At 36.9% G+C, this 15,397-nt stretch overlaps 1 protein-coding gene across 10 annotated transcripts in view; it reads right to left on the reverse strand.

Annotated features, from left to right (window-relative positions):
- LOC118262523 (cyclic nucleotide-gated cation channel alpha-3) overlaps window positions 1–15,397 on the reverse strand; it is a 76,161-nt gene that overhangs the window by 20,156 nt on the left and 40,608 nt on the right. For all 10 annotated transcript variants that reach the window (XM_050697374.1, XM_050697371.1, XM_035573960.2 and 7 more), the window contains 4 exons: window positions 7,522–7,651; window positions 4,417–4,560; window positions 1,104–1,291; window positions 67–564 (listed from right to left, as the gene is read on the reverse strand). In XM_050697374.1, coding sequence (XP_050553331.1) covers window positions 67–564; window positions 1,104–1,291; window positions 4,417–4,560; window positions 7,522–7,651 — 960 coding nt within the window. The remainder of the gene's footprint in view (window positions 1–66; window positions 565–1,103; window positions 1,292–4,416; window positions 4,561–7,521; window positions 7,652–15,397) is intronic.

Raw genomic sequence — 15,397 nt, forward strand, 5'->3', positions numbered from 1 at the left:
ATATTATACAATCAACGGCACAGTCATATACACAGACAGCGGAACAAATAATATAAGGGGACTCACCTATCGTCGTGAGCGCCAGCGTGCACCAGTAATAACTTTGTAAATATTGTTTCACCACATCCGCAGTCTCAGTGTCATGATACACCCAGTTTTTACTACCGAACCCATTGTTTTTATATATTATATGGTACAAGCACCCGTTCCAATGGAATATCACTAATAAATAATGAATTAAACTGGTCGATCTAAACAAATTTGGATAGTTTGTATGTCGCTCCGTTCGGTCCATAAACGCCCAGAAGCGGTATATCTTGACGAGTCGGAACGAGCGCAGTATAGAGTTGAACCCGATCGAGAGGTAGAGGAAGTCGAGCGGCAGTAGGCACAGGCAGTCTATGTAGAACGTGGTCGAGTTCATGTAGTGCGCTCGCAGCTTGGCCGCGTCCGTCTGGAGCACCCCGTCCTCCAGGTAGCCCGTCCGGAAGTGAAACAATATGTCCGCCAGGTAAAGAAAATCAGAAAAGTAGTCCAAACAAAACCACACTATTAACGTCTCGCCTGAAACAAAACATTTTACGTTAATAATAATATCCCATTATCAACAAAGTGCTAATCTAAGTATACAAAATTGCACACGTATGATTAAAGAATGAAGTTATCATTATAATACTAAGCAAGAACTTGAAAGGGACTTGCAAAGTATCGTTGAAACTTGAAACTCAGCTGTGAACTGGTAATGAAACAATGGTAACTCTGGGGAAACATCCAGACGTTACTCTTCCAAATATTACATTGTCTCCAATGCGAAACATTTAACTCAGAAAAGCTATTTAGGTAAGTAATTTAATTCACCGCGGGGCAAGTTGGCGGAAACTATGCGCGGAGTGCGCTAAGTCGATGCAGCCCCAGATCGTCGTCGCTAATCTTGGTTGCTATCTAAATGGAGACGTCTTTTGCATAAGCTCTACAGTCAAAATTGGATTTTTATCCACTTAAGCGCCTGCTTTCAAGTTCATCCGACAATGAAAATGAGTAGGAGCGATACAAATCGGTTTGATCCTCGTTTCACGCTTCGTATAATGGCAAAAGTAACTTACCATTTATCTCCTGAAAAGCGAACCTGTAGACTATGACCCAAAGATTGTACAGGAAAGCTAAGGAGACGACCATGGACCAATAGTAGCACAGGCGGCCGGCGGGGTCGAACACGAAGGACCAGTGGGGGCCCGCGCGCAGCCGCCCGCTCGCGTACGTCGACCGCCGCCGCAGCCCGCCTCTGCTGCCGCTGCCGACAACAATACACGATCACGCATCTCATTACCCATATCGTTTGACCCTTTTAGCCTTAATTCCTTCCAGTCTGCCTTAACTTCGTACACAACGTTAAATCCGTTCTCCTTTGAAGTAATCTACATAACATTATATGCCGTGAGCTCTCTGCGAATCTAATAAGAGTTGCACTCAACGTTAACCCTTTTGCTGAGGGCTTATAATATTATATCTAGACGTGAGTCTATAGCTTTTACCTGGTTAGTTAAGGAACCACAACATGTATTATATTGCTAATTATCGAAAAAGATGTTGATTACGAGGAAAAGCAGGTCCCTACAGCTGTGACGAGGATATCAAATTATTTATCCACTTAGTAAAAGAAGATAGTCCACACATAGAACATTAGCTATAGATATTATATTTGTCGGCCAGTGAGCGTGTGCGAATGGAGGCAATAGATAGTTTCCTTTCATTTTATATCAAACTTAATGACAGATAGGTTACGTAGTTCCTTTGTTACTCAATATCATTGTCGGTAAACGTAAGCAAGTATAATTATACCTTTGATATTGTTTGCGTGGATACAAGATTATATTGGAATTATTTGTTGTTCTTGGGTATTTATGGAATTTACACAGAGGAAAATATAATAGGGAAAATATAAATAGGCTGCGCAACGTCGCCGCATCTGCGCACGCTGATCATGATGAAGAGTTCTTCTATGACTCAAAACTGGTAGAGCTTTTCTCCGTTAATGGGAGTAAACCGTGATTTTTAGATAATTTAGTAGGTCCTACGATAGTTGTTATTATGAAAACGATTTATATATTAGAAAGATTTATCTAATTTAGTATATATATGTCGCCGTACTTTTTTATTTCAATATTATGTATTTTTAATTTCAAATCCTATTATTTGAAGCCTTCATAAATCGACATAAATTATGCACATTTACATGTATTATAATTAACACCAACAATCTACATATTGTAGAAATTAACATTCACAATAGATACATGAACGTCTACAGAACTATGCACTTACAGTCCGCATATTAATTAAGATAACGTATTAATTAGGTATATATGCTAATTACAATAGTCTTTGTTCAATCTCGGCGAACTACCAATCAATCGAATCTGCCGCCAATATGTACGTCGCACCTAGCAGATTGAATCGCAAGCTATCAACGCGCGAGTCGTTTACACAAGACAACTACTTCCCTATGCTAAGCAACCCGGCTTACAAGATATGTACACAGGTATCAGCCACGGACCGTGTAAGATAAATGTAAGCAGCGCTGTTTGCATTAGCCGATTGTTTGGAGTTAACTCCGATTGACTGCGTTAGCTCCGATGTGGATTTATGTACCTACTCGCGTGTAATTGCGACTGAGGAATAATTGAATATTGCGTTCACCACCTGAGAGCCGCCGCAGCGATATCTCTCGATAGGTATCCAATTAAGCTCCGCTACTGAAGACAACTAGAGAAAGCGCTTAACCACGGGATTGCGGTCCCAATCATACTAGTTTCATTATCTTGAGCTGGCTTTGATTGAATACTGAGAACAATTCATCTACAGATGCAATAGTTCGATAGCTACCTGGTACATATATGCAACCATACAGTCAAGTGGATATTGTCAATACATGTCCCTATCTATGATGCTTGTGACACGATTGCAACGTCTTGGCCTGTCAATACCCAGGACTGAATAATATTGTTTCGAAGCGAACATACCTATGTACATATAGATTTTCCTATTAATTAAATACCTACTTAATAACCTTTTGAAGTTTGAAGCTAAAATAATTTGTAAGCATAAATGAAACGATGACGCAGCTAGGACTTTTACTACCTACTAGATTAATTAATAGGAAGTTGTACCAGCTACAACATTCGAACAATACGTATGTATATTTGAATGACGACTCCGTGCGATCCCTCTGAATAGGAAAGCAGACATAAATTGGATATCGTGGCCTCACCAAACTTGGGAACTACATCCACCAATGTTGTTACCTAACTTTCCCGGTTGTCGTGAAAACGCGACCGCAGCTTATTAACTAGTTACTTGTTTATTAATACAAGCTTTTTCATTCGCACTACTACTTCGACGTACGAACGAAAACTATCGAGAAGTTCGTATAATAAAACAACGCTGTCAAATGCTCCAATTCACTTTCATTAAATAAAAAGTGGGATTAACTTCTAGAGTGAATTTTCCAGCCCAAATTGGATTTACTTAATTCATCCGATTTCGCTGCGCAGATTAGAGCACCGCCGTTGTCGGTAGACCACGGAAAGTAGTGTTTTTCTCATAGATTTTCCTGTCTAATATACTAAAGAGCTTGTGAAAAACCATATTTTTCACATGCTACGAAAAACACAACAGCAGTTTCCAACCCAAAACAAAGCAGTTTTCTTAACAAACAAGAACAAAAAAGCATCGTCGTGCAAACCAAAATCTGAGATCAATGTTAGCCTATCAATGTCCAGACAATTTCGTTATATTGAAACTGGATACTGCAAGCCAAGTGATACAAAGACAAAGCGAATATTGACCAGACAATGTAGCTATGTAAACAAAGGAGACACTCACATATAAGCGAATGGCCGTATACTTACAAATAAATGGCGGCTTTAAATTTATGATTATGGCGCGCATTCCGTATAAGTGGTTTATGTAAAATCACTGGTTGGTAAGTTGTATGTACTAAATCAAATTTTGTGGACATAAAAGTTGGTTTGTACGCTACGATGGCATATTAGAACTTTCTGTATGTTTAGGATTTTCCCTGCTTTACAAACAGAGCTCTAGGGAGAAACGTGTCTATGAAAAATTATACTGGAGCTTAGCTCTGAGTCTGGAATCGTTTCGAGATTTTTTTCGATGTTATTTTGCATAATATACCTTATTTCATATAGGGTGCATATCGCTGTGGTGAAGATTCTTACATTGTGCAATTTAAATGTACTGTATTTAACCTGCTTCGATTTTCTACGTATCTTATCGTATCGGAACTTTGATACAATAGGCGTTCAACTTGAAAAAAGCCCAATACACGTAACGTAGGTACTATTTTTTTTAAATATTCAATGGTGTATGACAATAAAAAGTAGTTGGTGACGATACCTGTCAGTTCCATTGCAATGTCCCGGTGCGAGGTGGTTGTGTGAGTGATGTGGCGCCGGCGTCGCAGGCGCATGCGGTGTGTGCGGGGTACTCCGCCACCCACTCAAGAGCGGCGCCTCCCCACTCGCCCCCAATAATTTTAATCTAGGCAATTAAACAAAATTATCATTATGACATGTAAGTTATACAAAAAATATTAATTAAACAAATAATATACTACTAGAAATAATTTTAAATTATTATTACTTTTTCTATAATTCAATTCGTTTCCCGCCTTGTTGATCATTCGTACTTCTTTCATAAAAAAAATAAAAATATTGTAAACCTTGTTGCATTGTAAACGTTTAAGTTTGGCTGGTTTGTTTTTTTTTACATTTCAGTGGCCTTATAACTAAAAGAAAAGGAATTATTTATTTTTGTTTTATTTACTGGCATCTATCTTTGTTCATGTTTTAAATTGGCCGAGTAATTTTTTGAGTAAAAAGACTTTAATTGACTGAAAATCTATCATACATACATACATAACCTAACTCCTGTCCCTAATGGGGATAGGCCGAGACGATGGAACGCCAGTTGCTACGATTTAAAATCTATTAATACATTATTACAATTTTCTAATAATTCTTTTACAGTCAGAGTTCTCTAATTATTATTATTAATTCACTAAACTTCTAATACATTTAGGATTAATGATCTATTACATCAGTATTTTACCTAATCAAGATTATTGTTTAAGGTAAAAATAAGTTCATAAAGTAAAACACAAAGATCGCCAATCCGGTATTAATCTAGATAGATATGCAGATATGAGGATTTTGTGAGGGGAAGAAATCGTTTGAAGTCCAATCGACTTAGTGGCACGCGAGCGGCTACCGGTAGAAATTGGTTTTCCCAATACGACCTCTGTAGGTAGAGCTGTGCTAGAACTGTCGTACCGTAAAATGAGATATAAACCGTTCAAAAATGCGATCGCTCGTGTTGCGAGGCGACATCGACAGGCGCTCATGTTGCTGTGCAGGCCTGTCGCCAACTGCTTAGCTACACTTTACAGATTTTACTAGAATGGTTTTTGTCAACTACTAACCCTATTTTAGAATGTTTATTACAGACATTTTGTGACTTTATTTTCTTTACGATAATTTTTCAAGATGGAGTCTTGTCTATACTAACATTTAGACACATTTAACAATCAGTATTGTCAAACTCTAAAATAGCAACAAACGCACACCACATCGTTTCGATTTCGATAAAATGTTCGTATTCTATTAAAGCTACGGTTCAAAGGAGTACGTATCAGGTAACCGTTGTTCATTACGTTGTATTTGTTCTTTTAATGAGACAGGGTTATTTAAAAGCAGTACAGCAATCTTTTCACACATGACGACGGACGACGGAGTTCATCGAGTCAACACTTGTGATTAAAGCGGCTCTCAAGGAAAGGGCCCTCGTGTTCCTGGGCAAACAAGAGGCTAGCCCTCGAACCTCTTCACTGACGCCTTAATGGAAGCACCGCACGTTTAACCACGTGATATAAAGAAATTACACAGCACAAAAATATTGGGCATGTCCTTACTTATTTGTCCTGTTTGAAGGACTTGTAGTTTTTTTTAAAGATTTGTATTATTACATAATTGGACAGTTTTACCTAACTGCCAGATAACTGACAGATATGTCAGTTACGACTAAGCTCATTCATATTTTATACATAAGCTCGACATTGAATTTTCGCTAACAATAATATCTTATTCGGAGCAATAGTCACAAATCTATAATACGTGCGAAAAATCTCAAAGTACTCGACGCATGTTACAATAAAGCTGCGAAAATGTATTCAAATACTTGGAACACCAAGATTGGTGGGATTTTCCTCTTTCCTTATCCTTATCAACTGTCATCACAGTTTTCACTTCCTTCCGCACATCCTTCCTAGCTTATCTTACATTTATCCATTCTTATTGAAATTAGCTGAACATTGTCTTTAACAGAGTTCTTCGTACTTAAGTACAACGTACAAAATCAGATGAACCGAATCAAATAATGGAGCTATAAAATAAATCACAGGCATTATTCATAATACCTTCAAAGCCCTCAATCGAGAATTAAGTTATTAGGATCGATAAGGTGAGCAAAAAGGAATCAAGGTCGTAATAATTCGTGATATCATAGAGACGTTTAAAGAATGGCTCCATAACACATCGAGCCTGGGAGTGTTATGATCGCGATAGATCCCCTTTATCGCTCGTGGCGGTTTGACAGATCCAGTTTAGGGGGATATCAAGTAATATGGCTCCCTGACGTCAAAAATGCTGAACGCAAAAACTCTTCTGACATTTTTCTATGCATTAACTTGATACTTTAGTAACGTATATTTCAAAGCAAAGAATTGTTATTTTAAAACTATTTATTTCAAAAAGGGTTATTAAATATTAGTACCTGGCAACAGAGAAGACCAATAGGTATTTTCGATACAAAAAAGTTGTTTTTTAGTAGGTCCGTTTCCCGAAGCGAAATCTTATCAAAGAATTTTTCGGAGCATATTTATTGAAATAGCGTCGCTGCTGCTTGTAAAAAGGTACTTTAATTAGAAACTAGGTGACTCAATTTCGTTTTTGCCTTTAAATTTCGTTTTATCTTAACGACCTTCAGTTTATGTTGCGTAAAATTCGATACCTTATTACCTTGCAAATCGATAACTTTTAAAATAATGGACGGGAGGGCAGAGGTTTTCCCTCTCGGTATCCGGTCGGTGATTAGTAAATCAAACGAATCGTTTCACAACACGGGGGCTTGTTAAATCCGGCCTCGTGTTGGATTTTGTCAAAAGTCCGGTGGTATGGACACGGACACCTCAAATAATTTGAATACCCCGTGAACAAGTGCGAATCAATTAAAATGTACGATACGTGTTCCACAAGCAGTGGGACAACTTTTATATAAAACACTCGATTTTCAACTTCTAAAAATAAGGATTTTTATCCTTCGCTATGAATGGTGTATTTCGTTTTAAACTGAATTCTATAGTACACCACATGTTGTATACTTATGGCATTGGTAAAAGTATGTTTTTTACTTTAGAAGAAGAATGTCTTAGTGTCTATCCATTACCTAGCTTTATGTGCGCGTCTGGAGCGCGAGGAGAGGTCCAGCTCGCTGGCGGCCGAGCATGCCGTGCCAGCCTGCAGCGAGCCCCGGGAGCCACCCAGCCGTCGAGAGCCCAGCCGGCACGTCATCATTTCTGTATAACAAAGAAAAACATACTTTAAAACATTTTATAGACCATTTTGCAGTTAATCTGATGATAAAAAAATCCATTGGCATTACGTGTTAATCTGACCCCTTCTGAGATAGGCGTGATGATACGATACGATCTGATGATAGTAGTTACATCTTTCACTCTTCCATGTTTGTACGCTTTGCAGTCCCACGTTGGGCGCCAATTCGAATCGAATGGTATATAAGCTAATAAAATTAATTCATTTTAAGGACAAAATACAGAATATGCAGTACTCTATTAAGTTTTACCGTCACATCTCCATTTTAAGATGGACTTGATATACACATCGAACCATGTTTGTACAGATATTTCGTAACAACTGAGGTCTTACCACGACATCACAAATTGGAACCAATTTTCGTATTTCTGATCAGCGTAACACCCGCAGAGTAATTCGCATGACAGCACTGACTAACCAGCTACACACATACATATGTGTATATGTAGATATGTATCTATACATGTCACCTAGCCATCTCCCATACCTATTTACAGAATTCTTTATTGAACCAGAGAACCAAATGTAAAACATTGCAATTTGTATTGCAAGAAATCACGTAATAATATATCCACTCATAATAAAATTTCATACCAGTAAATCTGTCTGATATTTATAGAATCCCAAAGTTACGGTCATTAAATTCAAAACGCATTGTTATCTGTAGCGACACAACAATACGAGCAACAAATGACAATCGTATCGCATCACATTATATCGGAGTCCTTTGTAAACTGATCACACTCTGCTCGTCTAAAGACGTATTATGTCCCACTGACAACTGTCCATTAGACGGAGATATTGTACGCCAGCATTAAGTTTAATTCAATGTCATTATGTTATCTATCTCAATACGACAATGTAGCCTATGCTTCGGTATTGTAATTGTTTATTCCAAGACAAACACTCCGCCTCTCGGCTCTCGGAGCTGCGTTTAAGCACCATTGTTTGTAACCAATTAAGAAGATATAAGATAACATTGAGTTTTATGACGAGTTCAATTCGCCGCAATCCAAAGGGCCAGCCACTCGACAATGGGGAAACAATAACGATAATAAAACGGAACCATCTTGCGATACGAATAAAATGAATAAAGCGTAAATCGAATGAGGCCATTGTTGCGTCCCTATTTTTTTTATAAACTGGCCACCGCGATTTGTTCATTGAGGCGCCCACTTCTGAGAGTTCCGGTCCAAATTACGAGGTTCGAAAGAAACTCGACCGAACTTGGTTCAGAAGTTACCTAACGAACTGAAAATAAAATGAAAACGCGATGCAATCGGGCAGTAGCGTAACTATAGCATACATAATGGGTGCAGAAATAGGCTCATCACGGGGCGGCCCGTGAGGGTAATATAACAAGTTAATACGACCTATTTATACAGCGCTGTTCACAATGTGACGTCATAGCATAAAGCGATATCGTCCGTACATAAATAGTAAAGCAAATACGAATGTGTGTACTTGGATTGTTTCGTTCCGGCAGGCGGAGGTTTTGGTAAATTTTAATGGTATGTTGCGTCGCAGTGCGGAATCCTTCGACTTGATGGCGTGCTTATCATTTTCATAAAGCTCATTTCAAGAACTCAATGGTTTATTCAATGAGAATCACTACAATACCCAAAAGCTTAATTTTGAATATTCACTGTTCAAAATACAATGATGAACCAATGCAGTGTTACGCCACACGAGTAATAAATATCTAACGTATTCAAACGACATGTGAATAAAAATTCGAAACTCCGCAGTTCGGCCGCCGCAATGTTTGCGTCAAAAACGCTGGAGAATTTAATTCATTTTTATTGTGTGAAACGTTATGGACACGAGCAATATAGCACAATATAAACGACGACGCAAACTATTGGTAATCAAGTTAGCAGCGTGAAAATACGGTCAGCATCGTTCAAAATATTCTGTCGTCAACAGCAAGCCGGCGGTCTCCGAGCGATGCCACTAAAGGCCAATAAATAATAAGCTTGCCAGTTTGCCACGTCATCGCGTCGATAAGCACCGAGTAATTGTGGATTCTTGCATAATTAAAATCGAACTTTTACTATGGATTGATATGCTAATCGGACCGTAATAAATATTGATGAAAACTATCAGAAAGGCAATTAAAACAATCGTCGGATATTTATGAGCCAGTCAATGATTTGTGCGTAAGATTTTTGGCAGTTATAACAATGGCAGATATAAAATACAGTTATATACCCATTAACGTAGAATTTTTAACGCTTGAAATGTACAAAATTAGCTGAAACTTTCACACTAATAGTCCTATAAAACTAATACAGAAAAATTTACAAAACGATTACCAGCTCACATTTATTGTCTCTGGAATACTAGTATGATTATGATTCTGGTTCAGCATTGATATTTTAGAAAACTATATGCAATAGTATCAACAGTAGCAATAGTATCGGCACGCTAGTAAACCTAAGTAAGTATGAACCGAGAGAACAAACTGAGCACATTTCCACCATCAGCCGATCGTTCAAACGATTACAGTTCGGAAGCGTAGTGCCCGCTTTCAAATAATTTTCTATTTCCGCACCAATAGAAAAAGAGTAGAACATATTATTGGGGGGATCGTCTCTCTTCAATGTTCACCGCTTAAATATTGTACTTTTGGGCCTTTTGCAGCGCTATACGAGCTCCGAGATATAAGAAGTTTGGTAGTCTGCGACCTTTGTCTTACGGAAACTTGGAAAAGTGATCACAGCGTATTAGGTAACAAGATGATTAATATTTCAAACAACTTCCTCACATCCCCCGGGGTTAACATAAACAAGAATTCATAATCGATATACTACATAATAAAAATAAATACATACATAGGTTTTTTTTAAGTTCTGTGAAGAAAAATTATTGTGTTCACTGAATTTCGTTTTTGTGAAGGTCCTTTGTAGTAACATCTATTTCAGGATCGATATTTGTTTGATAAATATTTATTATTGAAGTGATTAAGCGGTGCATGTTGCATACAAACTGAATTATGTTCTTATTTATAGAAGAATATTATTTTAACAATAGATAGAGCAATTGTCATTATTTTTTACAGTATCTTGTTATATGACGTCGATAACTTGTTTCTAGAATATTGATGTGTGTATTGTGTTCGTTAGAAGTCTGTCTTCCATCTTTTCTTTGCCCTTACGAACATCTCCGGGGGCGTATTCTAGAGTGGCGTCAACCAGTTGTAATAGCAGCGTACATAACTCGCCGCTGCCGCCGGGGGCACGCCGCCGCCGCACTGCGACGCAACACATCATTAAAATTTACTAGAATCTGTTACGTGCGAGAATCCTCGATCCAAGTAAATACGTACACACACCAATTAGAAAGACAGTATTTAACGACAAAAGACACGCACTTCTAATGGGAACAAAGAGATTTAAAGGGACCGATGTCTTAGTTAAGAAATGCTTTGTAACATTTCTCTATTATTTAAGCTAAAAAAAAGGTGAAGGAAGGCTATTAATCTTGCGGTGTTTACCATAATAACAGTTCGTTGACTACGCAAACGGCTGAATAGGTAATTGCGTTGAACGTTTAATCGTATCAGGGCTATTAAAATTTGCCAATTACTATAGCGAACTATTTCTGTTTCGAATTACTCGCAACAACAAGTGAGTTTTGGAATCTGGCGTATACTTAGCGTGACTTAATTTCCTTGGGTTTCGTTTGAAGTTTAATGTAAATTTGATAAAAGTACCCGCAGCGCCGCACGCCGCGCCGTGCCGCCACGCGCCGCGCCGCGCCGCTACAGACGAGCACATATCTCGCGCGAGATGATTTATGTCGTTGGTCTCGCCTCTTTCTGCTAATTACTTAGACGTGCCGCAGTCTTGTTAAGATTTGTGTAGCTGCTCGCTAATTAATTTTTTATACTCGACTCAATTTTGACGTAAAATTTTGAATAATTTGTTTTCGACATTACCGACCGCAGAGCTTCCTTGTATTTTATAACATCGTTAATTTTAAATGAAAGTGGTTGTTGTTGTTGTTTGTTCTACTACTCGTGAAGTTTTACAAAATTGGTTTTTACACAGACATAATGCTAAGAATTTTATTCAAAACATTTTAACTGAGTACATAGGCAACAGAAGTGGTTGGTTTCCCTTACATGTTACTATAAAATATAATCCTTCAATAGGGTTCTTTTGCTGGCTCGTAAATGGTACATTAGCATAATAATAAGATTCATACGGAGATAAAAACGCAGCGTTTTATATAGGCTGTCAAATAAATCAGTCCGCTTGCGACCACAATTGTAAGCTTTCTAATACAATGGCCTATCGCAGAATTGTTAAAATCACCAATTTATTCAAACTGGGGTGGCAACAATCAAACTGCTAAGACCAATAGTAACAATACCTATCACCGGTTGTAATTTGCTTTGGGTTTATTCGTCATCAACATGATTCAGATCTAGTTTTTGTAATAAACTAGCTTCTGGTAAAAGCGTTCAGCGTGGGATAAAAATATCATAATAATATTATCATATCTCCCAAGTTAGCTCATTCCTGTCTGTATACCAAACTTCATTAGAATCTTTTCAGTAGTTTCAACGTGATTGACGGACAAACATCTAAACAATCTTTCAGAATTATATTATTAGTGTGATAACTGGTATTATAATAGCAATTATCTATTATACCATAACTATAATTAATATAGGTATATTTTAAACAAAAATAGAAAACAAAGCAATAAGGGTCTTAAACGTATTAGAAGTGAGCACCATTTTCCTCATTCATAACAATCAGGTGGCATAGAAGTGACGTGTTCAGCGGTGCGGCGCTGGCAGGCAAAGCCTGGGCAGATAAGACACGTCTAGGATAAGCTGCAGGTAAATCTGTACCTAGGACTTATCCAGGCACAGGATAAATGTGGATTTTAATTTGCCTGTAAACAGAAGAGAGGATCTCGAGCTTACTTACAAATGGCGGAGTTAAATTATTTGATACTAATTAAAGGATTGTTGTGTTTTACGATAGGTTAGATTTCACAAAACTACACGATGGTTGCATTCTAGAATCAAACAATCAGTATTTTGGTTAAAACATCAGTAAATATAAAATAGCTTTTCTTTAGTAACTTCTTTTCTTAATAGAGTAAATAGGAAAATGTACGCTTGTACGCACTACTTGTACATAATACATATATACTTCTAAGAAGTGGTCCTTCAGGTACACGCACTCGTCAGATAAGATACGAGTCCTCATATAATAGGGGACAAGTCGAGCCCAAACAACATAATTCTGGTAATTGCAACTAAGTAGGTCAACCCCAAAAATACAAGTGACTCGACTCCAACAATTATATTTGAAATGTTTACGGAGAGAATAATAAACCACTTAAGTTAAATGGGATTGTGTGTTTGCAGTAAGTAATTAAATCGTAAACTCCAAGGGGAGCCACAGATGGGCGCGAGGGAACAGACTTGGAAATTTATCCAAATTCTATTTAAACAATTAAAACAAACTACAATAGTTAAAGATGACTAATTCCATTAGAATTTTCGTTCTAAAGGTCAAACTCGGGCAATAAACTTTTGAATAAACACAACTTTGTGAGAAATGAGAAAGGTACCTGTCTACTTATTTGAAGATAGAAGTACTTACTTAAAAAGAGCTGCATTCACGCTGTCTTTAATGCTTATTCGCGTTTTATTATGTTATGGTCATATTGGTCATACTCAACATAATAAATGGAAAATTGATTAAATCAAAATCATCGTCACTTAAACTAGATTCGCTTATATCTTTCAAATAACTCTCATGTCTTATATCTCAGACTTGACTACATTTTTCTCAAGCAGTTTCATTTTTAGATTCACGTTCTGAAAATGAATATTTTATTTGAATACTAGCTTTTGCCCGCGACTTCGTTCGCGTGGAATAGTGACTTCCGGCAAATTTTTGGTTTTAACCACATAGTTCCCGATCTCGCGGGATCTCTTCAAAAATGAGATGTGGAAGATATTCCAGGGAACTCTTCAAAAATCAACATAATGAGCTCTGCGTTCACTTAGGGCATTGAAAAAATAGTTTAAAAACGGACTTAAACTAACTTAAAACTAAAGAAAGCTACGAATTACGAATTTATAACAATGAAAAAAGAAACTATATTACAACCTATCCTCTATGCTATAATAACCAAGCTTAAACTAAATAATTTAAAAGAAACGACTTAAATCTAATCTAATTAATTTATAAATTAGACTTACAATTTTATTAAAAAAACTAACTACAGTAACTACTAATAATCGATATCAAACTAAACCTACGTTAAATAGTTTAACCAAAAAACCAGGAAAACCCAACAAATAAACTTATTAATTGACAAATACAACGAAACCAATTTAGAATATACGAAACAGCAGGACCACTACAGACAAATAATCATACGACTGATAATACACTTTTTCTACGATAGTACCGAAGCGCTCGGCCGATACCCAACCAAATGAATGTAACGAAACCATAGCGCGATCTATTTCGATCCCAACGCCATCTATCGAGGATAAAGACAACTTGGATTATTTATTTATACTCCGTTCGGGCATTTTCTTTGTACTAAAAGTTTAATTATATTGATATTATTTTTTTCATACCTTTTTACTATTTATTTACTTTTTTTCGATGAATTAAAACAATAACATGAACCGAAGTCGTGTAACGATCGACATAGAATTATCTATACTCCGTTAGAGCATTTTCTTTGTACTAAATGTTTTATTATATTGATATTATTTTTTTCATACCTTTTTACTATTTATTTACTTTTTTTCGATGAATTAAAACAATAACATGAACTGAAGTCGTGTAACGATCGACATAGAATTATTTATCAATAATTTATTTCTTATTTTTATTTTTTGATTTTTGAAATAAAAATATATCTATGTCCTTTCTAAGGTTCTAAACTATATCTGTACCAAATTTCAACCAAATCCGTCAAATAGTTGCGGAGATTAATGGTATAAGCATAGAATGTTCGACGTGATTCTTTAATTTGACATAACTTTTTTATTTATGAACCGATTGACATGAAACAAACACTAAATGTAAATTTAAGCATCCCACAATATATTCGTGAAAACCGCATCCAACTCGGATCAGCCGTTTCTGAGATTAGCGCGCACAGACGAACAGACAAACAGACAAACAGACAAACAGACAAACAGACAAACAGACAAACAGACAAACAGACAAAAAAAAAGTTAATTACATTTTTGGGTTCGACATCGACATAACAATAACCCCTGCTATTTTTTTTATTTTTATTTTCAATGTACAGACAGCACTTTTCTACGATTTTATTATATGTATAGACTATTTCCATGTGGTGGAGCAAAAAGTTTATCGTATCAGCTTAAGACTGTTAAGCATGAAAGTGACGTGGAGGTTCCGAGAAACTTCTCTCCTTGCCTTTTTCTGTCTGCTGTACTGCCTTACAGATAAAACTTTTTTCGCCTTCAGAGTTACACGCTTTATTTCACAGACAAAATAAAATGTCCGTGAAAAATCAAGGGAACTAGACGGCTCGGCAGAAGCCCCGAAGAGATTATTACTAAGACTGTCAAACTCACATTCGACTTCTTTAAATCGAGAGAGATTGCTTAAACCGTAGCTCTGTGTTCATTTATCTCGCGTTAAGGGAGTGAGAAATGAGTTATGACGGCGTGGTAGGAGCCCGGCCCA

This window comes from Spodoptera frugiperda, chromosome 12, assembly GCF_023101765.2.
Source record: "Spodoptera frugiperda isolate SF20-4 chromosome 12, AGI-APGP_CSIRO_Sfru_2.0, whole genome shotgun sequence".
In the NCBI taxonomy this organism is placed as follows: Eukaryota; Metazoa; Arthropoda; class Insecta; order Lepidoptera; family Noctuidae; genus Spodoptera; species Spodoptera frugiperda.